General features: G+C 41.0%; 2 protein-coding genes across 2 annotated transcripts in view; both read left to right on the plus strand.

Annotated features, from left to right (window-relative positions):
• Positions 1 to 8,511: 8,511 nt before the first annotated feature.
• Positions 8,512 to 27,433, plus strand: part of Ip6k (Inositol hexakisphosphate kinase) — a 281,451-nt gene continuing 262,529 nt past the window's right edge. The window contains exon 1 of the mRNA XM_067771873.1: positions 8,512 to 8,953. The gene's annotated coding sequence lies outside the window, so the exon portion shown is untranslated. The remainder of the gene's footprint in view (positions 8,954 to 27,433) is intronic.
• LOC137243780 (uncharacterized) lies at positions 13,505 to 26,655 on the plus strand. The gene is made up of 2 exons (XM_067771867.1): positions 13,505 to 14,039; positions 23,345 to 26,655. The coding sequence occupies exon 2, from the start codon at positions 23,405 to 23,407 to the stop codon at positions 26,144 to 26,146; it is 2,742 nt and encodes a 913-aa protein (XP_067627968.1). The 5' UTR covers positions 13,505 to 14,039; positions 23,345 to 23,404; the 3' UTR covers positions 26,147 to 26,655.

Below are 27,433 nucleotides of genomic sequence, written 5' to 3' on the forward strand. Positions count from 1 at the left end.
GTCCCCGACCGCCAAAACGCCCAGACAAAAAAAAGTCCGATTGGTAGGTAGATATAAAAAAAATCAAATTGTAATTTGGCAAAGAAACGTTCTTTCTGGTTCATTGCGGACGAATATCCGAAGCGTGAAAACGACCTATCAATTTCCCGTTTAGGTCTTCGAGATCATATAGTGCATTGCCTATTTTTCGAAGCACGCGACACTTCAGGTATTTTGGCAGGAATTTGGCGTTAATGCCCTGTTTGAAGTTACTTAAAAAAAAAAATAGATCTAAGGCGCGATAACCTCCGAAGAGATCTAAGGCCGAGCTTCTCTTCCAATTTGCGTCGTGCTCCTCTTGATTTTCCCCACAAATTGGCCGGACGGGACCTACAGATGAGTTTTCACTGAGATCTTTTCATGGCAGAAATACATTCGGAGCGCTTGCCAGTCACTGCCGAGGGGCGACCCCGCATAGAAAATTTTTCTTCTAATTGAAAAACCTTATTTCTTAAATTTTGATGTTGCTTTGCCCGGGAGTTGAACCCAGGGCATACGGTGTGATAGGCGGAGCACGCTACCATCACACCACGGTGGCCGTCAGTTCTGCTTACTATCGTAACCTGGTCTTCCCGAAGGCTGCCGAGTTTCTCTAAAATTTTGTACGTTGAGGCATGTTGAACCATATTTTGGCCATATAATGCAAAGTATGGAGAGCACTGAATCGCCGTATGGAAATCACTTTTCAAAACAGATAAAATCTCGGGTATATGCTTATCCCAATCGGTATGGTCAGGTTTATCTTTGAGGAAAATTCTAATCTTCGAAACAATTTCTCTATTAACGCGCTCGGATGCGTTTGCTTGGGGAGAATATAACCCCGTCCTCACGTGCGTCACCCCGTAATTTGCTAAAAATTGGTTAATTTCCTTGGAGATAAACTGCTTACCATTGTCACTGTGAATAAATTCAGGGACCCCTACAGCTGGAAAAATTTCGGAAGCGAAGTAATTTATAACGTTAACAGTGGTGGATCTCTGCATGGGCTTTAGCAAAACGTATTTTGAAAAATGGTCTAGTACTATGAAAAGAAATTGATTTCGCCGTTTAGATCTCGGATACGACCCTAGGAAATTGCAATATAATCGCTGAAATGGCCTCTCGGATGCAAAGGTATTTTCTATAGGCGGTCTCGACTGCTGATTAGTAGGTTTTACTGATTTGCAGGTATCACAACGCTGGACGTAGTCCCTGACGTCCTTAGCGTGCTGCGGCCAGAAGTATTTCTGCCTAACGCGTTCTAAGGTTTTCTGCCACCCGAAATGGTAACTCCGGTTAGCGTCATGTGCTAGTCTCACTGCTTCCTTAGTCAACGCTTTCGGCCACCCTAATCGCAACAGCGAGTCTTCTTCCCCTTCCACTCCCTTACGAAATTTAACTCGTTTGAAAATTAACCCGTCCACCACTCGTAAATCCGGAAGCGATTCCTCGTTTTCGGTGACGGTCCGAATCAAGTCTAAATATTCGTTGCTGCTAAATTCGGGAGAGACTAAATCTATTTCCCCGGGTGTGGTAGTGAAAGTCAACTCATCGGCATCAAACCGCGACAGCGCGTCTGGTACTACATTCAGGGTGCCCTTACGATGTTCCATTTTAAAGTCGTATCTTTGCAGTAAGAGCAACCACCTCGCCAACCTCCCGCTCAAGTCCTTTTGTGTCATTAACCACTTGAGACTGGAGTGGTCCGTGATAATACGAAACGGTAATCCCTCAACATAGGGTCGGAAACGCTTCACGCTGATTATGGCGGCGAGACATTCCAGCTCGGTTACCGTGTAATTGCGTTGAGCATTATTCAGCTTTTTCGACACAAACACGATTGAATGCTCAGAGCCCTCGTCATCGACCTGGAACAACACTCCGCTAATTTTGAAGACCACCTGAAATTGCTAGCGGAAGTGGCCAAATGTTTGAGAGACGCAGGGCTGACAATAGACGTGAAGAAAAGTAAATTTTGTCAGAAGGAAATACGCTACTTAGGGTATAAGCAGGGGGTGTTTAAAAGTGGATCCGGGAAAAATAGAAGCAATGCAAAACTTTCCGATCCCTAAATCCCCTCGGCAGGTGCGTAGATTTGTGGGCATGGCGAATTGGTACAGGGCGTTCATTACCAACTTTGGTGACTTGGCAGGTCCCTTGACCGACTGTCTCCGTAAGTCAGCAGGCCCGTTCAAGCTTACCTCTGAAGCTATAGAGGCCTTCGAAAAGCTAAAAGTAGCTTTGAGTTCCGCTCCTGTCTTGGCCCAACCTGATTTTTCCCCAGAATTCGTAATCCAATGCGACGCGTCTAGGTGTTGGCGGAGTGTTGTTCCAGGTCGATGACGAGGGCGCTGAGCATCCAATCGCGTTTGTGTCGAAAAAGCTGAATAATGCTCAACGCAATTACACGGTAACCGAGCTGGAATTTCTCGCCGCCATAATCAGCGTGAAGCGTTTCCGACCCTATGTTGAGGGATTACCGTTTCGTATTATCACGGACCACTCCAGTCTCAAGTGGTTAATGACACAAAAGGACTTGATCGGGAGGTTGGCGAGGTGGTCGCTCTTACTGCAAAGATACGACTTTAAAATGGAACATCGTAAGGGCACCCTGAATGTAGTACCAGACGCGCTGTCGCGGTTTGATGCCGATGAGTTGACTTTCACTAGCACACCCGGGGAAATAGATTTAGTCTCTCCCGAATTTAGCAGCAACGAATATTTAGACGTTATTCGGACCGTCACCGAAAACGAGGAATCGCTTCCGGATTTACGAGTGGTGGACGGGGTAATTTTCAAACGAGTTAAATTTCGTAAGGGAGTGGAAGGGGAAGAAGACTCGCTGTGGCGATTATGGTTACCGAAAGGGTTGACTGAGGAAGCAGTGAGACTAGCACATGACGCTAACCGGAGTTACCATGGCGGGTGGCAGAAAACCTTAGAACGCGTTAGGCAGAAATACTTCTGGCCACAGCACGCTAAGGACGTCAGGGACTACGTCCAGCGTTGTGATACCTGCAAATCAGTAAAACCTACTAATCAGCAGTCGAGACCGCCTATAGAAAATACCTTTGCATCCGAGAGGCCATTTCAGCGATTATATTGCGATTTCCTAGGGCCGTATCCGAGATCTAAGCGGCGAAATCAATTCGTTTGCCTAAAGCCCATGCAGAGAGCCATCACTGTTAACGTTATAAATTACTTCGCTTCCGAAAAATTTCCAGCTGTAGGGGTCCCTGAATTTATTCACAGTGACAATGGTAAGCAGTTTATCTCGAAGGGAATGAACCAATTTTTAGCAAATTACGTGGTGACGCACGTGAGGACGGGGTTATATTCTCCCCAAGCAAACGCATCCGAGCGCGTAAATAAAGAAATTGTTTCGAAGATTAGAATTTTCCTCAAAGATAAACCTGACCATACCGATTGGGATAAGCATATACCCGAGATTTTATCTGTTTTGAGAAGTGATTTCCATACGGCGATTCAGTACTCTCCATACCTTGCATTATATGGCCAAAATATGGTTCAACATGCCTCAACGTACAAAATTTTAGAGAAACTCGGCAGCTTTCGGGAAGACCAGGTTACGATAGTAAGCAGAACTGACAAGTTGACTAATATTCGTGAGCAGATCCGTAGAAATTTAGATCAGGCCAAGGATAGGGGAGTAACCACCTATAACAAGCGCTCTAGGCAAGTCAACTATAAGGAAGGTCAGGACATTTTTCGGAAAAACTTTGCCTTAAGTAACTTCAAACGGGGCATTAACGCCAAATTCCTGCCAAAATACATGAAGTGTCGCGTGCTTCGAAAAATAGGCAATGCACTGTATGATCTCGAAGACCTAAACGGGAAATTGATAGGTCGTTTTCACGCTTCGGATATTCGTCCGCAATGAACCAGAAAGAACGTTTCTTTGCCAAATTACAATTTGATTTTTTTTTATATCTACCTACCAATCGGACTTTTTTTGTCTGGGCGTTTTGACGGTCGGGGACATCTCGCCCAGTATTCTCCCCGAGCACTGACCTCATAGGATGTTCACACGTGGACTCACCGAGGACCGTGAACACCCTGGAAGTCCACGCTTAGGCGGAGTAGCCTTTCGTGGTTTGGACGAGTTCTCCATATCAAAATGTCTACACCCTTTTTTGTTTTGCCTTTTTGTGGGGGCGATAGCCACTAGAAATTATCTTTCGGAGTTTTGACGAGCTCTCCATAAAAATGTCTAATTTCCGCAAAGCCCTTTTAAACTAGGAAACAGAATTAATTCCCAACTTGACTTAACTTTTTTTTGATGGACCTATGTTGCCCGGCTAGCTTCGTAGTAGGACTTTGAGACTCTTATCTCAGGGGTGAGTCGTGCCCCACGTTGCTTGTCGTCGGAGGTCCCTGGCAGTGGCTTCCCACAGATGATCCGGTTTCCTGTTCGATTCGTCGTCAGGTCTTCAAAGCGAAGCAGGTTTGTTACGGTCTGCTGTTATGGTATACGGTTACGGTTCACTTGGGGGCGTTTTCGTGCGAACACACCTAATGACTAGTGATGGGACCAAAAAGTTGCGATGCAATAGTATCGAAACAAAAAAGAAAAGACCGGCGATCACTAAAAAAAAAAGCCACGAGTTTCCGGCCGTAGAAACACCAAGAAGGAGAAAAATTTTTTAAAAAAGTAAAGAAATGATAGCCACGAGTTTTCCGGCCGTGAAAAAACGCAAGAATTAGCTTTTTACTTGCGCAGTTAATCGGAAATTTTTATAAAACCAAAAAGGTTTATCGCAAAACTAGTCCTATAAGGCGTTATACCAACGAGAAGATTTGTGATTTGCTTCAGCCTTAATTTTGGCGGCCCTGCGACCATACCAAAAGGATCGTATAACATATAGGACACAACTTCAACACCAAAGGCGTCAAGCTCAGAGACTGCTTCATTTGCACTATTGCTTACCTCAACTGCACGTCCACAACCATATTCAACTCATCGCAAAACACCCTCGCGTGCTGTGCATATTTTCAAGAGAGTATTGTGAAGAACCAAAGGACTGCAACGAGGAACCGCCGGCCGATTCCTTAACCCAACTACCAAAGAATAAACCGGGAAATGCCCAGAAACTAGGAAGAATCGATAGCGCAAAGTACCAACACAGTCCATTCCGACAAGCCTCGTTTTACTCGTCTATTTCGGGGTGATAATAAGCCTTACAACGGTTGTGTGGTGGTGACACAAGCTCCACGTATAGAATATCCAGTTGAAGTAGGTCGGCGTTTCACAGTCACACCTAGTGAGGCAAGTTCTAGTGATTCCGATTCGCATTCGGACGGCACTAAACTAAATGGTGAAGAGAACCCTTGTTATCCGAAGATAACCCCCTTTATCTACGTTTACGAAGTACACTACCACCTTCGGAAAAGTAAAAGTCAGCACGAAGTTTTATCGCCGCCAGGTTTACTCGATTACCTCGGACCAGAGCGCAACAACCACCAAGAGTACCAACACAGCGCGCCCAAGACCGCGCTCCATAACCGACAACAACGACACCTTCACCAGCAACAACAACATCACCAGTAACCACGCCGGCAGAGTCCCATGGTACGTACTCTGGCAGCTGTGTAAGTTCCAGCAAAGTATAACCTTAGATATAAATAGTTAAAAGAAACTTCTAAGCAGTACTTAGAGAATTTTATACAGCCCGGTTAACCCATTTAACAAGGGTCGATTTTTTTCGTCAAATTTTATTATTGAATACTTGAAATTGTTAGCTTTACAACAAAGGGCATACATTTTTTATATCATTTTAATAATATATTTTGTTGCTTTAAAATGATTGAAGTTAGCTCTATAAATTTTATTCATAATAAGCCGTCTTTATCACGTGAAACTTTTGGCGATCCATTTTTGGAGCCCAACCATAAATTGTTAGAAAAAAAAAAATTCGCGATCGCAGCATTGGTCGATTATGCACGAATTGGCTAAAAGATTTGAACTTTTTTTCTTATATCATACAAATACAATATATATATATATACATATGAATCACTATTGCTAGCAATATCGTTCGAACAACCAGAAGAAAATAATATACGTGCATATAATACATAGCGCTATCACAATTTCATCTCTATTGCTTTTATAACAAATTTTCTTAGTACATATTACATATTATTATCATTATACTATGCCACTATACCAAATTGATATTTTGTTACACTCAAAAATAAGTTCTACTACAACAACATAATAATTTTGTAAGAGAGCCCCAATTATCGGAATTTGTATCCAACTTTATAGCCCTAAAATATGTTTTGTGAATAAAAAAAAGGGGGTATTCAACCAAATTCTTACTTTGTATGTAGTATATTTACTATACATAAGTACATTTAATTACATATTTTTTTTCACACAAAACGGTTATAACGATTATAAAAGAAAAGGGGAGACCTAAATATATGTATGACTTGAAATATTACGAGCAAAAGTAAGAGAAAAGAAAAGAACCCCCAACAGAACAAACTTAGCCAGACTTAAGTATTTATATTAGATTTCGTTTTCGATTTCGGCCCAATAAAGTGTGAACTGTTGGATCATTTTTTTTCTCTCACTTTATATACTACACACACTTACATACATTTTCATAGTGTAAATAGCTATTCGTAGTTCAACATTTTTTTTCTCGTTCTGAATTTGTCTTGGAACGATGCTATAAGCAGCCTTGTTTTGGCTTTGGAGCCTATGCTGTAGCCCTGGTTAAGAAACCTGCACTATCGTATTTTTTTTTTGTAGCATACATATGTTAATAGAAATGAGTATTGAATAAAATTTGTAAATAAAATGGGAATGCTGGTGTTCTGGCTCATTTAAAAGGCACGTAGGGTTACCAGGTAAGGGGCCATCGAAAATTTAGGTGCGTCGGTGGCCATGGTTTGGAGGGTGGGACATGCACCGGGTGTCGCAACAACAACCGCGGCGCCCCAAGTTATATTCGGCCCTTTTTGTTTTTCTTATTCTAATTTTTTTGCATTTCAGCGTTAGTAACCAGCCGTGTCCAGTTCGGTAATTTTTTTTGCGTTAGATTTATTTTTTGAATGAAATTTAAAATTTTTGAGTGTTAACGGTCCGTCCGTGGCATCCGGTTCGACCGGATGTCGTTTCATTTTGAAGTTATAAGCGTTTTGAGTCGGTCTCTGCGCTTCTGTCAGTTTATTTTAAATTTGACAGCTGAGTTTGAAAGGCATGATATGACATTTTTTTCTGATTATGGCGCAGGAACAGTAAGGTTGGCAAGGACCCGCCCCAGCCGACAATGGCTAGCCAATGTGCACCACCACATAATGCCGACCGCCTTCCTTACTGCTTCCACCAAAAATGCGATTCCATAACAAGATTTTATTCATTGTTTTGGATACGTTATGACTAAGAGACTTATTTTTTGTGCAATATCTTCGTAATTTTTTGCTTTTTCTTCATTTTTATGAAATTTTCACGATTTTTAGGTTAAGGCACCATTAATCGATCACATTAGAGATGGTTATGGATATGGGTATGGTTGCGACTATGGCGTTAGGGTTAAGGAAGTTTAATTAGCCCTTCAACCTAAAAATCGTGGAAATTTCATAAAAATGAAGAAAACGCAAAAAATTATATACACATTCCACAATAAATAAGTCTCTTAGTCAAAACGTGTCCAAAACAGTGAATGAAATCTACAAAAAGTTATTTAATTCACCAACTCAAATATTTTTAGGTTATGGATATGGCGAAAAACCAAAAACCAATTGGTTGGCTATGGTATGGTTATGGCGTTAGCGTTATGGTATGCCACCACTAATCGATTACATTGATTTCCATAAGGTAGGTTCGATCAGCTGTTTTATCTGGTTATGGTTTTATGGTTATAAGTCACCATTAATTGGCTCTTAAGGCGGATTTACATAAACGCTTTGGACGCGTTGCTTTGTTTTGACAGCGCCAAAGATAACAATGAAACGCATTGCTGTTTTCTATGCTTTATCAAAGCCATGCCTTCTATCCCACTGTAAAAATGCACCAGCAATAATTGCACTGTCTGGCAGCAATACAACAAATTAAAACAAAAACAAACCCCTCCCCCTTTAGAATATCAAATGGAATTGAAACCAATGTGAAGCCCTTCCTATCCTTTTCTTGCAAACAGCTCCTATTTATAATAACTGAAAATCCTTTTGCATTTTTAAGTGTTTCCAGTCGCTAATGGTCTTTTTCTAAATCGAGCAATAAACGAAAGAGAAATATTCTAAAATACTTATATAGAGTATCCATTCCAACTAATCTTGTAAGAATTAACGCCATTTGAAGCAAAGAGGATAGATATATAAGAGAAGTCCACCAAATTACCCCATTGCCCTTACTTCCGCATCATCACAAATGCTACTATTACATATATGTCTTATTATGATTCTGTACTGCTCTTCTCATTATCCAACCAACTGCAACTTAGTTTCGTGTCGGGTTCCTTCAGCTTTCGATGATAATTCTGTTCTCTCTCGGTTAGCCTGTGGAAAAACATGAAAATCTAAATTCTCGAGAATTTTTCATAATACAAAAATTGCATTCCCAATCGCTCAAGCTAAAATATAAATAATAAACTTTTTCGCGATTAAATTTGGTGCATAAATATACGGATCAAACATTTAATTGAACAGTGAGTACAAAATTTCGGGAATTTCACAAAACGGTTTGTTAAATTTTTAGAAAAGGACCAAAACGGGGTGCAATTTTACATGAGCAAGGTAAAACAAGATAGAGAGAGAGAACACAATAACAACGCGCGGTTGAGTTTGTATAGTTGTTCGCTGGTCTGCTGAATAGTCTCGCTTTATAGCACAGAGTTGCATCCAAATATGGATGTGGTGTGATTCGAGATTTTACAGTTTTTGGTGTTGCATGCCCGTGTTGCAGGTAAGTGGTATATTTATTTTGTAAAGACGTTTTTATCAGATTTCTTCTGTCATATCAAAGGTGATGTTTTTGCTTTTGTAGTATAATAGCCGTGTTTTTTTACATCTATAGATGTTTACGCTTAAACTTTATATTATTATTATTATTATTTATTTATTATTACGGCGTTTTAAGCCTAAAACTTAGAATATTACAAATTTTAAATACATTTTAATAATAATAGGATTTCTAGCGTTTGGGGTGTCGGAATGCATGAGATTCCGATCAGCACGGGAACTGGTGGTCCCAACGGGCGAGTCGTGGAGTCATATCATTGGGAGGTTGGAAGGACGTGTTCTCAATCCTGCCCTACTCCAAGACGTATGACAGTTTTATTATTTATGCTGTCGGAATGCATTTGATTCCGGTCAACCCAAAAGCTAGCAGCTCAGCAGAATAAGCCACTCTTATCGGACGGTTGGAAAGGACGTGTTTCCAATCCTCCCTGTACCAGCTTTTATGTAAACATAATTAACTATAATATATCATTGTTGTAGGAATATACGTGATTCACATGAACACTCAACTCTTTGTCTGGGACGATATTTTCAGAAATTCTTTCCTAATTTGATTGCGAGCAATATATGTATTTGAACTGATGCATAAGGTTCCTCTGTGTCTATTTGCATTGCCGTGTACGCTCAAGGATACACGTTCACTTTTTTACTGAATTAATCCCTTTTCCAAATTCGCTTTGTCGAAAGTATTCGTACATCAAACACTAGACACGGCAAAAAGCTGCAAGGACGGATCGCCAAAATGAAGCTCAATAAGCTTCAATTTAATATATGTTTTCAGGTCAAATTTATTTTATTTTATAAAAATTTTCTTTTCAACAATTTGATTTTAAACAGATAACTTCTAAATTATTTTATATATTTTTAGCAAGTTTTAAATTGAAGAAGTTGTAAAGAAAATATCGACACTACAGCCGCCAACGCAGAAAGGTGTTCTGCGCAAAAATTGGTTAATACGACAACAACTCCGCCTGAAAATAACATTCTCCATGAAAACTTAAAATATTTCGCGGCAAGTCTTTATGTTGAATGTAGAATTGCGAATTTCCGATGAGCCTTTTATTTGAATGTGACAGCTCAATGTAGATAATTTTAAAAGTTTTGATTTCGGTGGATTTAGGCTTATTTTTTTTTTCTTTGGCATAATTACTTACCATTGAAAAATAATTTCAAACGTTATATTAGAAATTTGGTAACTTGGCTTAATTTACAGTGAAGCACGATTCCGAATTTACGTACCAGTATGAATCGTGAGGTTTTAACTAACACCTAGTCGCTCACTAAGATGCAATTTCATATAGTCGGAACACTGAATGTGTATGAAGATAAAAGTTCAAAATAAGAAAAATTTTGAAACTGCTTTGTCCCAGAATATTTTGTATCTTTATATTTATCCCCACTTCATGTTGGGGATAGCCAGTAAAATTACAGGCTTTTGTCAGGTGTAAATCTGCATCGTTCCGAAGCTGACGCCGTTTTAAATGACAACAGCTCATACATATCCGTGATTATTTTAAAAAATAAGTTTCGCAATTCGGAGATTCTGAATAAAATTGATTAATATTTCATAATTTGTTTCTTTTGTAGTTATTTTATTCGACTAGGCCACACAAATATATATATATCAAAATGTCAAAAACCGATTTTGATTTTGTATATAAATATTTGACTTTATTGTTGTCGATATTTCGACCTCATTTTGAAGTGATTTTCAGGGCTGGAAATTAAGATAAAAATTACAAGGTTCGATTCGAGATCAAGGCCAGAGCAATAATTTTTTTCTAATGATAATTATTGTTATTTTTTAATTTTTCTAAATTTGAAAAATTGTATTGTAAATTTTTCAAACAACCTGCCATAGCTGCGCAGATAGATCCATTGCGAAGGGTGCTAAGACTTCATCATCAGTACGCTTTAGGCATGCTGCGCTAACCATTTAGCTATACAGCGGTGGTTCCGGCCTTGAGCTCGAATCGAAACTTGAATCATTTATCAATAGGCCGATAAAAACAAAAACAATTGATAAAAATTACACTAAAAACATTAAATGCACATAAAAATTAACAACTTACAAAATTAAAGAACAATTGTTTTACCACAGGACACTATACATATTTAGAAAAGGTAGCGATATTAGAACAAGAAAAGCATTATAATAAACGCTTCATTCTGGAAATGTTGCACATTATAAATACTCCCACGGATATACGTATGAATTTTAAGAGTGATACGGACCACTGTGCACAAGCCTGCAGACAACTCATCAAAAATAGCTACTAGCAATGCTGAGTCTCATTTGTTCGTGTTCTGTTCCACCACCTTTGTATGTTCTCTCGCCATACAACAACAACGGTTGGTGATAAATGTGTTTTGAGCGTCGCTTACAGTTTATTAGTTCATATATGCTGTTACATTTTTTTACCATTAAATAAATAAATGTAAGGCGCGATAATCTCCGAAGAGATCTAAGGCCGAGCTTCTCTTCCAATTTGCGTCGTCCTCTCTTGATTTTGCCTACAAATTGGCCGGACGGACCCTACATGTTTTATGCCGACTCCGAACGGCATTTGCAAGGCAGATGAGTTTTCATTGACAGCTTTTCATGGCAAAAATACACCCGGAGCGCTTGCCAAACACTGCCGAGGGGCGACCCCGCTTAAACATTTTCTTCTAATTGAAAAACCTTATTTCTAAAATTTTGATGTTGCTTTGCCCGGGGTGTGAACCCAAATTTTAGTCGATAAGCAACAACCATATGTGTAAGTTGTCAATTTTCATGTGTGTTTAAAGTTTTTAGAGTAATTTTTATCTTAATCTCCAGTCCTAAAGATGACTTCAAACTGAGGTCGAAATATCGACAACCATAAAGTCAAATATTGTATATGCAAAACAAAATCGGGTTTTGACATTTTGGTATATATATTTGTGTGGTATAGAGCTTGAATAAAATATTTCATAATTTTTCACAAAACCTGACAAATCGAAAAAATATCGTTGCGAACGAATGCAGCAGCCCTGTCAGGTGCACCACTTGCACACAGGGAGAACATTCCGTTCCCGTTCAGAACATACCGCATTAAAAAGTTAAGGGCCCATTACTGATACTTAGCATAGACTTGAGATGACTTGAGAACTGTCACTTACAGTTCTGTTAAATGAACATTGCATGTTACTGATTACTCAAAACTTAGCAACACTTAACTTGACTTAGGAGTCTGTTGAATTTTGATTTTCATTGTAAGTTCTAGGTGACGTTTACATTTTGAGATGCCATTTGTTTGTTTCCATTTCATTTTGACAATTTGTCATACAAATTGACATTTATTGATTATGTGCCAGATTGTATGCGCTAAGTGGAGTATAAACGTGGCTTAGTTGCCAAGTCAAGTCAAGTCTATCTAAAGCCCCCATTACTGATACTTAGCATAGACTTGACTTGACTTGGCGTAAACTTGGCAACTTAGCCACGATTATACTCCACTTGGCGCATAAAATCTGGCATGATAATCAGCGTTGAAATTTATTTTTAAATAAATGTCAATTTGTATAAAAAAATGTCAAAATGAAATGGAAACAAACAAATGGCATCTCAAAATGTAAACGTCACTTAGAACTTACATAGAAAATCAAAATTCAACAGACTTCTAAGTCAAGTTAAGTTTTGAGTAATCAGTAACATGCAATGTTCATTTAACAGAACTGTAAGTGACAGTTCGCAAGCCAAGTCAAGTCTACGCTAAGTATCGGTAATGGAGCCTTAAGTATAAGTGATGGGCCATTTAGGCAACGATATTTTTCTTCGTTCGATTATTTAGGCTGGTATAAGGCAATTGATGGCTGAATGTCAAAATAAAATTGTCAGAAAACCTCTTCGTGTAAAAGGCCTTTATATATCAGACAGCTTTGAGACCATTGTTATTAAAATTATACATGCTTAAGTGTAAATTAAAAAAAAAAAAATTTATGTCGCGGCCGAACTTCTCTTCCAATTTGCATCGTGATCCCTTTAATTTTTCTTACAAATTGGCGTGACGTGGACCTACTTATTTTATACCGACTCATAGCAGCATCTGCCAGGCAACTGAGTTTTCACTGAGAAGCTTTTCATGGTAGAAATACACTCGGAGTGCTTGCCAAGCACTGCCGAGGGTCGACCCCGCTTAGACAAATTTTCTTTAATTGAAAAACCTTGTTTCTAAAATGTTGATGTTGCTTTGCCTGGGGCGTGGACCCAGGATATTCGGCGTGGTAGGCGGAGCACGTTACCATCACACCACGGAGGCCGCAGTAAATTAAGTAGTGAAAAATATCGGAAATAGATTACTCCTTTCGTTGAACTTTGTCCCTTGTTAATTTTTTGAAAACAATTTTAAATTTTTACCATTTGGCAACGCTCGTAACAAAAACAGCTGACTGAGCCGCTGACAAACCAAATTCAACACGTTCGTACCATTTCACTTTCACACGTTTAAAACACGGTATGCGCGGATATTTATATCCTCATCTCACTTTAGTAAAGAGGTCGTTGATATAAAAAGAAGCAACAAAAAAGCTAGCGCAGCAACAACCACTGACATCGAATCGTCTTTTTTCAACGAAGCAAACATCACACGAACGACATCAAATGCAAACGGCGGCCATTGTGATTTGCCGACGTCAGAAGAAGACAAAAGGACGTATTCACCGCAAACGAGCGCTGTACAAAAAGGAAATTCCAGCTACACTTAACATAAAATTTTCACTCGCATGAAAATCTAGTTATTTCGTTTCCTTAATTGGTGCAAATGTTTTTGTTGCGGTTTTATATAGTTAAATTAATAATTTGTATTTCCAATTTCAATAAACGATCTCGTATCTTTCAACGGCCTAAATTGGTCTTTGAAAAGAAAAGTGAAATCTTCGAACGATTACGGGTACAGCCTTAAAATTCTAAATTCATCGTCACCCAACAGCAAAGTGCATTCAAACTAAAAAGTAGCCACACACTAATTAAATAGTGAGGAGCTATTTATTAACTACGAGTGGAACAGGTAAGTTGGGTGCTCGTTAATTAATTGAAAAGTGCAAGGAAAAGCGATTTTCAGCTAAAATAAATGAGGTATTATAAACAGCTGAATATATATCTATATATATATATAAGTGCAGTTTTGTTAGTGCATTGCATGTGTTTTAAAAATAGGAAACCTATCTTTTTTTATTCTACGTCAAAACGAGTATTGTTGGCACATAAAATTTTTCGTTTCAGCTCGTACTGTTCGTGTGGCTCGCTATCTCGTTTTGACATGGCGTGTTTTCGCAATAGTGGCTGCCGCGTAGCTAGTTTCGCCTTTTCTCAATTTTTTCCTTTTACTGTATGTAGTGTGCGCCCGCTCCGTGTTGTTTTTCCCTGAATGTTTTTGTTTGGTTGCTTTTTATTATTATAAAAATATAGTGTTTATCAATTGGAAAAGATAATGCTCGTTTACTTGCATTTGTTTTATTAGTGAAAGAGTGTTGTTGTAAATGTTGCAAATCAACTAGGGCTGCTGTAAAATTATGTTTCTGGCCTACCTCAACAATGTTTCACGACGTGCTGCTACAATGTTTCGGCAACATTTTTATTAAACATACAACTACCCAGCCAACATTTTTATTCAGTTCTCACATGTTGTTGGTGTTGTTGTTGTAGCAGTGCTTCGCCCGATCACAAATTGTCATCAATATCCTCTAACGGGAGTCCAAAAAAACTTGCGCTTTCAACAGCGGTGGACCTTAAGGAAAGGGGTGTTAGAGGCGTTGGTTCCACATTACAATTAAAGAGATGGTTGGTGTCATGTGGGGACACATTGCAGGCGGGGCATACATTTTGTATTATTATTATTTATTTATTATTACGGCGTTTTAAGCCTAAAACTTAGATTATTACAAATTTTTAAATACATATTAATAATAATAGGATTCTAGCGTTTGGGGTGTCGGAATGCATGAGATTCCGATCAGCACGGGAACTGGTGGTCCCAACGGGCGAGTCTTGGAGTCTATCATTGGGAGGTTGGAAGGACGTGTTCTCAGTCCTGCCCTACTCCAAGACGTATGATTACCCAGTTTTATTATTTATGCTGTCGGAATGCATTTGATTCCGGTCAACCCAAAAGCTAGACGGGGCATACATTTTGTATGTCGGGGTTGATTCTGGATAGGTAAGAGTTTAACCTGTTACAGTATCCAGAACGAAGTTGAGCAAGAGTGACACGCGTTTCCCCGGGGAGTATGCGTTCGTCTTCCGCTAGCTTTGGGTACTGTTCTTTGAGCACTGGATTCACCGGGCAATTCCTGGCATAAGGTCTGACGCCTGTTTGTGGAGTTCGCTCATAATGCTTTCGGAGATGACTCCTTAAGCCCCTGGGCGGTGTTGGCTCATCAATCAGATGTCTGTTGGAATGCCCAGGTTTCTGGGTATTCAACAGGAACAGTTTGGTTAGCATCTCATTTCTCTCCCTAATGGGGAGTATTCTCGCCTCATTATGTCGGTGGTGTACTGGGGACATAAGAAGACAGCCCGTGGCGGTTCTGAGAGTAGTATTTTGGCAGGCCTGTAGCTTCTTCCAGTGGGTAGTTTTTAGCTTGGCGACCATATAGGGGCCGCGTAGCATGCAATAGGCTGGCCAACTGCTTTGTATGAGGTAATGAGCGTTTCTTTGCTTTTCTCCAAGTACTAACAGCAAGAGATTTGAGGATTTTATCCTTTGTTAGTTTTAATGCTGGTTGCCAAATAAACGAAGCCTTTTACTATTTCGAAATTATGGATGTCAACAGTAGCGTGGTTGCCAAGGCGCATATGTGCTGACTCTTTGTTCGATAGTAGCAGGTACTTTGTTTTGTCCTCATTCATCATCAAATCCATGCACGCTTTTATAGAATATTGTTCCAGTGCGGTTAAGTTCTGCAGCTAGTATAATTTTCTCCAGCATCAAATTAAAGAAATCGCATGATAGGGGGTCACACGGTCTGAAACCTTGTTTAGTTTCGAACGGCTCTGAGAGGTCCTTCCAAATTCTGACCGAGCTGATGGTGTTGCTCAACGTCATTCTGCACAGCCGTATAAGTTTTGCGGGGAAACCAAATTTAGACAGCGGCATATAGGCAGCTTCTTTTCGTGCTGTCGAAGGCGGCTTAAAATCGACAAAGGGGTTGTTGTTGTTGTTGTTGGTGTTGTTGTTGTTGTTGGTGTTGTTGTTGTTGGTGTTGTTGTTGTTGTTGTAGCAATGCTTCGCCCTACCTAACAGTCGCGACCGATCACAAATTGTCATCAATATCCTCTAACGGGAGTCCAAGGAAACTTGCCGTTTCAACAGGGGTGGACCATAAGGAAAGGGGTGTTAGAGGCTTTGGTTCCACATTACAATTAAAGAGATGGTTGGTGTCATGTGGGGACACATTGCAGGCGGGGCATACATTTTGTATTATTATTATTTATTTATTATTACGGCGTTTTAAGCCTAAAACTTAGATTATTACAAATTTTTAAATACATTTTAATAATAATAGGATTCTAGCGTTTGGGGTGTCGGAATGCATGAGATTCCGATCAGCACGGGAACTGGTGGTCCCAACGGGCGAGTCTTGGAGTCTATCATTGGGAGGTTGGAAGGACGTGTTCTCAGTCCTGCCCTACTCCAAGACGTATGATTACCCAGTTTTATTATTTATGCTGTCGGAATGCATTTGATTCCGGTCAACCCAAAAGCTAGCAGCTCAGCAGAATAAGCCGCTCTTATCGGACGGTTGGAAAGGACGTGTTTCCAATCCTCCCTGTACCAGCTTTTATGTAAACATAATTAATTATAATATATCATTGTTGTAGGAATATACGTGATTCACATGAACACTCCAACTGTTTGTCTGGGACGATATTTTCAGGAATTCTTTCCTAATTTGATTGCGAGCAATATATGTATTTGACCTGATGCATAAGGCTCCTCTGTGTCTATTTGGATTGCCGTGTACGCTCAAGGATCAGTAACATGAAATACAGATACAAAATTTTTGATCTTATTGGAAGGGTTTTGCAATATTCTAATAAACTTTTTTTGAAGGTGTTTAAGTTTTCACAATTTTTAACATGATTAGGTAGTTCATTAAAACATTTCAGGCCTTTGTAAAATATATTTTGCTTGTCCATTTCTGTTTTGAGAAGAGGTAATCTAAAATTATTATTTTCCCTGATTATGTAAGAATGGGTTTCATTCACATAAACAAGTTTTTCACTTAGGTAGGCTGGTAATATACCATGCTTGATAAAAAATACAAATTTCATACTATGGTAAAAAATCAACTGTTTCACGCTCAGCCAGTTTAGTGCATCAAGCATACTCTTTATGCAAGCGTCGTACCTCACTTTCAATATAAATCTCATAGCTTTGTTTTGCATAATTTGTAACCTGTCTATTTGTGTTTCATTGGCAATAAAGAATATTGTAGGGCAATATAAGAAGTGCGGTTCTATGATGGATCTATAAACTTTCAACTTATATTTCTTACTAATAAGTTTACACGATCTCTTCCAAAATCCAATTTTTTGCCAATTTTGGCAACAATATAATCAATATGATCTGTAAACCTCAGTTGATTGTCAATCAGGATCCCTAAGTACTTAAATATTTTGACATCCTCAATGCTCGTATTCATTATTTTTAGATCAAAATTAAGTGATTCTCTATTGGTCGTCCTAGATAAAACCATGAACTTAGTTTTGTTAACGTTAAGCTTGAGTTTATTAGTGCAAAGCCATCTATACAATGAGTCTAAATCTTCTTGCATTTTGCTCCTTGCTATTGAAATGTCCGTTTCATTTACTCCAAGTAGCGTATGTAGTAGTATGTCGGGGTTGATTCTGGATAGGTACGAGTTTAACCTGTTACAGTATCCAGAACGAAGTTGAGCAAGAGTGACACGCGTTTCCCTGGGGAGCATGTGTTCCCCTTCCGCGAGATTTGGATACTTTTCTTTAAGTACTGGATTCACCAGGCAATTCCTGGCATAAAGGTCCGACGCCTGTATATGGAGTTCACCAAGGACCTGCTTGTGTTTTTTCGCTTCATACGGCTGGGTTCTCAGGTGCCGTATTTCCTCAAAATGCTTACGGAGATGACTCCTCAAGCCCCTAGGCGGTGCTGGTTCATCAATCAGATGTCTGTTGGGATGCTCAGGTTTCTGGGTATTCAACAGGAACTGTTTGGTCAGCATCTCATATCTCTCCCTGATGGGGAGTATTCTCGCCTCATTATGCAGATGGTGTTCTGGGGACATAAGAAGACAGCCCGTGGCAATTCTGAGAGCAGTATTTTGGCAGGCCTATAGCTTCTTCCAGTGGGTAATTTTTAGGTTTGGCGACCATATGGGTGACGCGTAGCACGTAATCGGCTGGCTAATTGCTTTGTATGTAGTCATGAGCGTTTCTTTATCTTTTCCCCAGGTACTGCCAGCGAGGGATTTAAGGATTTTGTTACGGCTCTGAATTCTCGGAACAATTGCGCTGCGTGCTCACCAAAATGGAGATCCTGATCAAACGTCACACCCAAGATTTTGGGGTGTAGGACAGTCGGTAGCGTAGTGCCATCGACGTGGATGTTCAAAATGGTCGACATTTGGGACGTCCATGTTGTAAATAAGGTCGCGGAAGATTTAGTCGGTGATAATGCCAGGTTTCGCGAGGCGAAAAACCTGGAGAGATCAGGGAGGTAGCCGCTTATTTTATTGCATAGCGATCTTTGGGCCTGGGCCTGTGGCCATTATTGTGCAGTCATCGGCGTAGGAAACGATTGTGACTCCTTCCGGCGCTGAAGGTAGCTTAGATATATAAAAATTAAACAAAAGTGGGGATAGGACCCAACCCTGTGGCACCCCTTGTTTAATTCTCCTTGGTTTTGATGTTTCGTTTCTAAATTGCACCGATGCCTGCCGACCACCCAGATAATTTGCGGCCCAACTTTTAAGGCATGGGGGAAGGGTAGACCCTTCCAGGTCTTGCAGTAAAGAGCCATGGTTGACCGTATCAAAAGCTTTTGATAGGTCTAGCGCTACGAGTACTGTTCTATGGTGGGGGTATTGATTTAAACCGCAATTTATCTGGGTGCTAATGGCATTTAGAACGGTGGTAGTGCTATGGAGTTTTCTGAAGCCATGCTGATGAGAGGCTAGCTGCAAATTTGCGTGGAAATTAGGGAGCAAAATGGATTCAAGCGTCTTTGCTACTGGCGATAGGAGAGATATCGGATGATACGACTCTCCTATGTTAGCTGGTTTCCCAGGCTTTAGTAGCGGGACCACCTTGGCTATTTTCTATTTCTCGGGTATGACAAAGGTGGAAAGAGACAGATTGAAGACATGCGCTAAATATTTGAAACCCTCTTTCCCTAGGCTTTTAAGCATCGGCATGGCTATGCCGTCTGGGCCCACTGCTTTGGATGGTTTTGCGCGACCAATGGCGTCCTCAACCTCTTTAGCGGTGATGGTGATTGGTGACGCGCTGAATTTGTATTTATGTGCGTGTCTATTGGCTCTCCGTCTATCTTTGTCGACCGTAGGATGCATTATATATTGTCGGCAGAAAGCGCTCGCGCATTTTTTCGCATCCGACAGCACCTTGTCGCCAAAGGCGATGGAAACTTTGTCTTTGTGCTTAGTCGGATTCGATAGGGACTTTACGGTGGACCAAAGTTTACCCACACCGGTAGACAGGTTACATCCTCTTAGGTGCTCCTCCCATTTCGCACGCTTGTATTCGTCCACAAGCAATCTGATGCGTTGGTTTATATCCCTTATTTGGGGGTCGCCTGGATCAAGCTGTCTTATAAGGTCACGTTCTCTCGCTAGGTTTGCGGCCTCCGCCGGGAAGTGGGGCCGGCTTTCGGGATTTCTCCCGGCGGGAATGAAACGTGCCAAGGCGGATTCAATGACCTTACGGAAGGCACGCTCCCCTTGGCGGGCATCAGTCGGGATAGGGAGGGCAGCAAAGCGGTTGTATGTAAAAGATTTATATTCTTCCCACTTTCCTTTTTTGAAGTTTATGAAAGTGCGTTTTTCGGTGACGATGAATTTGGCGGTACGCTCGAGCGAAATAAGTATAGGCAGGTGGTCGGATGCCAATGTTGCCATCGGCTTCCAGTTGACGAAGTTTACGAGTTCTGCGCTCACGATTGAGATATCTGGCGAACCGTGACAGCTTCCTACCATACGTGTGGGGGCGTCTCCGTTTATTGTGCAGAACGTCGGTTCTTCTATTTGATCCGCCAACATCTCACCCCTACTGTCCGCCCGCAAGTTTGCGTGCCATAGATCGTGATGGGCATTGAAATCGCCTATGATAATGCGATTGTTGCCAGTGAGTAAGGCTCTGATATTAGGGCGGTATCCACTGGGGCAACAGGTGGCAGGAGGGATGTAGATGTTGATGATTTCTAGGTTTGCATCGCCTGACCGGACAGATAGGCCTTGACGTTCTAAGACATTGTCCCTGCGGTCGATGCCAAGATCAAATATATAATATTGCACAGAGTGGTGTATGATAAACGCGAGGCGGCCTCCATTTCCGCTCTCGCGGTCTTTCCTGTGGACATTATACCCAGAGCAGTTCTGCAATGCAGCTCTTGCTGTGAGTTTAGTCTCTTGAATCGCAGCAATGCGGATGTTGTGCCGCTTCATGAAATCGACTATCTCCGTAATCTTCCCAGTTAGTCCATTACAGTTTAACTGCAGAATTCTGAAGTGCATAAGGGAGACGCCGCCACTCTGGGGGTAAGTGACGGGTGACTACGCCTGGGTTGTGGAAGGCCAGGACGCAATTGCTGTTGTGGCCCTGGGACTGGGCGTCCTTGGGCAAGCATTGGGGTACCCGGATGATTTGGGTTTACGACCTGCCAACATGGCGCGATGAAACCCGTCGGGGGGTTGCCGTCGCGGAGACCAGAACATCTAGGAAAGTGGCACCACCCAAGGCAGGAGCTGAATTGGGCGGATGTCGCAAACCTATATATTCTGTGCTGGCAAACGGGACTAAGAGTCTGTTTCCCTGACCTACACGATTGCTGCCGGAAAAGAGGGGGGGGGGGGGGGGGAGAAGACGGGGGTAGGGGCTGATGCTCAGTATTGCTACCGACTCTACTACGAAGGTAGTAGTTATGAGTGGTAGCAGCTGTTTGAGTTGTTGGCTCCGTGAGGCGCGAGCAACAGTGGGTACTTGATGTGGCTTGCTGAGCAGCGGGGCTGCTGGATGGTAGTGGGGGGGGACTACGGGACGCCCTTGGGCGTGAACAGCAATGAGCCACAAAAGATTTATAAAAGTTACGTGGATGTCGGGTTTTGGGATCAAGCCCAGAACAACCTGTCCGGTGCAACCATCCCTTACACGAGACACACTGAACAGAGTATGACCGTCCTAAAAAGATTCTTTTCCGGCAGATGCAGCAAAACCATTTCTCAGGACCGGGGTCAGGAGACGGACCCGGATTGGATTCGATGCCTTCCCGGAGTAAGAGAATATGGAGCAGTCCTGCTGCTAAGAGCTGCTGGGAGGATGACAATTTGTGGGAGGGACGCAACAAATTAAATGGGGTCACACTGAAATGACATTCCTTGGTCGGGAAAAATCCCGAGTCGCTCCGGTACATAGAACTGCCTTGGGAAGCGTCGACAAAGAGGTAATGTGTGTCGATTCTATTTTCGCGTTTTTTTCCATAGTAATATTGCCATGAAAAAGTGTTTGCCGAATTGAGTATCTTGCTACTGCTAGTACAATAGGGGTATGTATGTATGTGTATCGATTAAGCACTGCTACAACAACAATAACTTAGGAGCGCGATATGCATTTGGGCATGTCCCCAGCGGGTTAGGGGATCAGAATATACCCGCGGTAGGTATGCCTGTCGTATGAGGCGACTAAAATACCAAATTCAAGGGGCTGTGTAGCGCAACCCTTCAGGGTGCCAGCGCAATATATAGCTCTTCATGGAACTTGAGGGTGGGGAGGGAGGGATGGCCTGAAGGTTTAATGTGGCCATATAAATCGTTCCCGAGATGTTCGGGCTAGCACCTTAATTGTGCTGTTACTGGAGCGTGCCGGATCTGTATCCGGCAAAGGACCATCACATCGATAACTCTCTCCAAAGCCTTCGACGAGTAACTTTATCACTACAACAACAACAACATTTGGGCATGCATCGAGCTTATCAAAGTAGAACGGATGAGCCGACAACCTTCGGCGAGCCACCAGAGCATCCCAATTACATATATCGAGTTGTAACTGCAAAAACATCCCGATTGCAGCGAGAACATTTTTTATTGGGCCTGTGGATTTTAGTATTCCTCTTACGACTAACATGCAGGGAATTATCGAACCGCGTATCTTATCCGCTAACCCTTGAGCCTAAATTTTAATCAATTTGACTTATTAGAGGGATGGTAAATAGCCCTTTTCTGCTTAGTGAACTTTTATTTAATATTCCCTTTAGACCATCTAGACATTGTGATTGGTCGCAGCTATTAGGTGGGGCGAAGCACTGCTACAACAACAACAACCATCTAGACATTTTCAACCGCATCATATAAGCACATGCAGATCGAATTTTGGGATGCACGAGCCTCTTCGTTGTCTGTGTACTGATTGCAATAAGCACTGCAAAAACATTGATAAGTGTGAATCACTCACGTAATAAAAAAATCTCTGCTGACTACCTTAAATACGCTGTGTTTTGTGTGGGTGGCTTAGAATTACGTCCTTTCCAACCTGCCACACATCGCAGCCCTACTTGTTGTATGCCAAAAATAGATCAGCTGCTCGAACTCACGTCTTATCACCAGCTCCAGTAACTTTTTGCGGATGGCTTGGAATAACGTCCTTTCTTACAACCCACACATAGCAGCCCTACTATTTGTGTGTCAAATATACATCAGCTGCTCGAAATCATGTCCATTCCGACAGCACTAATAATCAATTCCCGTTGCTCGGCATCACAGTCCATCCCGACAACTGATTTAATAATATATATACATATTTTATAATATAATTTTGTTCAATTTGTATGCTTCTGTAATTAATCTGTAAACTATATTTGGTCTGATAAATTGTTAAATTTGTAGACTAATAAATAAATAAATAAAAAACACAGAATTCTGCCGATTTTATGGATTTTCAGGTTTCCAGTTTCCTGATTGCTTTTTTCATTTTCCTCGGCTTTAACAAGCTGTTAAAATACTGTTAAATTTTCCATACTTTTCCTTGCATATTCCATGGGTATTCTTTATTTATTTATTTCATAATTTATGAAATACCTGCTTATTTAAATATTTTCCTTTTTAGTTGTTCCTCTCGTAAAAAAAAATTGACGACTTGAGGACTACAACGGTAGCACATACAAAAATGCAACGAAAAAAGGTGCTGGAATTGGATAAAATCTGTCGCGTTTGTATAGCAGAACGAAAAGATATGCGCCCCTTGTTCAGTGAAAAAATAGCCGAAATGTTAATGGAATGTGCGGCTGTTAATATTGAAAACACCGAAGGTTGGCCCGACAAAATTTGCATTCAGTGTGTTCATGCAGTGTCACGTTGTCATGCCTTTAAGAAACAGGTGGAACGCAGCGATAAAGAGCTCAGAGAGTATATCAAAAGCCTGACAGTGCGTGTGGTTATAGAAGAAACGAATGATCTAAAATTAGAACCGGCGCCAGCGCCAACAAAAATTGTGACACAAAGCAAACCGCCTAAACTACAATTGATTCAACCGCATGCACAATTTCAGTTGCAATCGCAACAACAACAAAGTCAACTGCTGCTTCAACATCAATTGGTGTTACAGCAGCAACAAAAGCAGCAGCAGCAACAGCAGCAGCAGCAGCAACAACAACAACAGCAGCAGTTGCAACAACAACAGCAGTTGCAACAACAACAGCAGTTGCAACAACAACAGCAGTTGCAACAACAACAGCAGTTGCAGCAACAGCAGCAAGTACAGCAGTTGCAACTACGGCAGACTCCACAGCAGTCAACAAAACGAAAAGCAGCAAACACAGCACGAAAATCACAGCGTCAACAGAAAAAGGGGCAATCTGCGCAGCAGCATCGCCAACAGAGTGCCCAACAGCATCAACATCAACAACAAAGTATCGAGCTAGTTTCACATCAGACAATGGTGCCAAATGTCACTTCAACACGAACACATCAGTTGCAATCTACAACTAACGCAACACAGCAACACCTACATACACAAACAACACAAACCTTGCATACACAAACTCAACAACAACCACAGCCCCAGCAGTTAATCGCCGCAACTGCCTTGCCACAACAAATTGTCTTGCCCAATGGGCAAATAATCACAACAGCACAAATTGTCACACACTCCGGGCCACCACAGATAGCACAAATCATTAATACCGGCAACGGCACAACAATGCAAGCAGCACCCAGTGCAAGCAACACTAACACTGTAACAACGCAGCCACAATTTACACCACAACTTATACAAACAACCAGTGGCCAAACGCTGCAATTGATACAACAACCAAATGGACAACAAACTTTACAATTAGTACAGGTGATACCTCAGCGCTCTGCCAACACCGTACTTGTGACTACGGCGGAAGATGGCAGCTCTGCTATTTTGGACGAAGATGGTTTAATAACACCCGATGAGCCCCATCTCATTGATGGCGATCAAATTGAACTAGATGACGATGATGAGCAAGATCAAATATGTGAGACGATTGTTGTGGAAGATGATCAAATAACGCATCAGCAATTGCTTGCTGCAGGTCACCACACTATCGTAGATGAAGACAATTTATCACAGAGTGAAACACAAGAATTGGAGTATCTAGAAGATGTAACTGTTACTACAACGAATGCAGGACATTCACAACATCACCATCAACACACCCAACAATTACAGCAACAACATCATCACACGCAGCAATATCACCAACTGAGCGACTGCGATGGTGATGTAAGTCAGCAACACCATATTCAATTACATGATGACGATGATATTATCGAAGAGATACATATGGAAGAGGAGGAACTACTTGAGGAGGATGGCGCAGATGTGATGCACGTAATGGAAGCGGATGGTACGGAATTTATAAGTGATGATGGTAGTCAACAGCATTTGGTTAACGAAAATGGGGATACATTGCAATATACTGTAATGGAGGTTGGCTCAGATGACGAACTCGTTGAAACAGATGTGAAAGAAGTTATGCAGGCTGCTTGCGGTACGAATATGCACGCCACCGTTGTTGATTTTAATCAAAGTATTAATAATGGAGCAGGTGGTGGTGGAGGTAGCGTAGCAGGAAGTGTTGGCGGTCAACGCAATGGCCCTTCTGTGGGCAGTCAAACGTCAACACCAAAAAGACAACGTAAGGTCGCTACATCGAAAACAGTGTCCAATTCGCGCGTACTTGTCGCTACCGCTTCATCAATAGCTGCATCTGGCGTTGGCGATAATTCCGATATCGATCCTAAAGTTATTGCCGACTTTATAACTAAACAAACCAGTGTACTGAGCTCGGGCCGTCATATTTGCAATTTATGTCGGCATGAATTTAAACAATTCAAAGCTTTACAAAATCATATGTATCAACATACGAATTGGATACGAGCTAATTGTAAAAAGCAACCACAATGCGAAATTTGTGGGAAAAGTTTCAAAGGTCCAGGCATGTTGAAAATGCATATGAAGACACATCAATCAGCGGCGCGTACACCCACTTGTAATATTTGTAACAAAAGTTTCAAATCAAAAGCTATACTCTATCGTCATCGCCAAACACATCAGCTGCGTTCATACGCGTGCGCTGTACACAATTGTCGAAAAACTTTCTCGATGCCTACAACTTTGCGCACGCATGCCGAAAATAAGCATTTGAATTTGCAGCCCCGTTACAAATGTGGTGAATGTGATTTACATTTTGATGATGTTAATGTTTTACACGCGCATGTGCAATCGGATGTGCATAGTAGCACGGTCTTGCTGGATAATGGTGACGAAGGCGATGGTGGTAATGGTGAGACTGGTGGCTCAGGTGGTAGCTTAGATGGCTCGGGCTGTATGGATGGGAATATGGTGGGAAATACAATAATTGTTGTTACTCAAGGGTAGTTGCCTACTTACTAATGTCTTGATAGGTTAATGGTATTCTCTATCTCAATTCCATTCAACATTATCGCCCGCTATGCAATGTAAATTATGTTATTGGTACCCAATTCGAAAAATGTATGCTTTCCCAATGTGCTAACAATATTAAATTTTTTTTAACTATGTTCACGTTGCGCCCAAAACTCTTGTTTATTGGGCATTTGCGTACACAGTCCCACTGTTACGCTGATTAATGGTTTATAGACTCGAGTTAGAGGACCAGCGGGAATGTATGAGTTGTTTGAAACAAAAATGAAAGATGAATATAATTTTAGATTTAATTATAAAATATAAGATTATGATTAGGAGGGTTTAATACATTTACATTTTATGTATTTAATAATAAAAACTGAATGAAGTTTAAAATAAGTAATTTTTAAAATTTATAATAGAGATTGATATTGCAGTGTAAGGACACGAGAACACCTTTAAAATAAATATGTACATATATCAACGAATAGTATTTACATAAACATTGCACTTATTTCAATCCTGGCGTTTTACAATGTAGTATAAGTTAGCGGATATCCGGTGTTACGGAAAGTCCTCTTCAGATATAGGTAGAAACCCAGCTTGTTATCACTATGATAACGCAAGTAAATTACGATCTGCTGATCAAGTCCTACCTGCTAACGGGCAGTTGAACAAAAAACCAAAGTTTGTCTTCCAAAGCATACAACTTATTTGGTCTCGCCGGTATTTCTATTCTGGCGCTATATAATTTGGCGCCCGAGGGATTAAGCTCCGCACAGGGTTGGGGGTGGAGCTAAAAAAGTTGTCAACTGGCCCTTGAAAAATTTTTCTAAAATTTCCTTCTCTGCCGCATTCCATTTAATTTCCATGACAGCCGGTTTTATGACCGGGCTGACTCCGGCACATTACATTTGCCTGATTGGACTCCACAAATGAAATATTGTGTAATCCCTACCGTTAAAGGGTTTCACTTTCAATTTCAATCCCTCATTGTAAGGAAGTTTGGGTGTGTCCGAGCGGCAGTTGCATCAGACAACACGTTAACCGGCAAGCACTGCTACAACAACGACAACAACAACCGGCAAGTTTGGGCATTTGCGGCAACGTCACGCGTTCGTTGAATAAAATACTGTCAAATCTAATTGGTAATCGCTAGCAAATCAAAAGCAACATAAAAATGTTCATTGTGCTATTGCAGCACATCAGCTTGAGTGTAAGCAACATACTATCAACTAAGCAGCTTTGTAGCCAAACTATTGTAAATATTTGCGGCTCGAA

The sequence above is a fragment of the Eurosta solidaginis genome, chromosome 3 (genome assembly GCF_040869045.1).
Source record: "Eurosta solidaginis isolate ZX-2024a chromosome 3, ASM4086904v1, whole genome shotgun sequence".
Classification (NCBI taxonomy): domain Eukaryota; kingdom Metazoa; phylum Arthropoda; class Insecta; order Diptera; family Tephritidae; genus Eurosta; species Eurosta solidaginis.

What these genes read in the sequence shown, in the direction of transcription:
- LOC137243780 (XM_067771867.1), top strand. Translation starts at nt 23,405, where the DNA reads ATGCAACGAAAAAAGGTGCTGGAATTGGATAAAATCTGTCGCGTTTGT.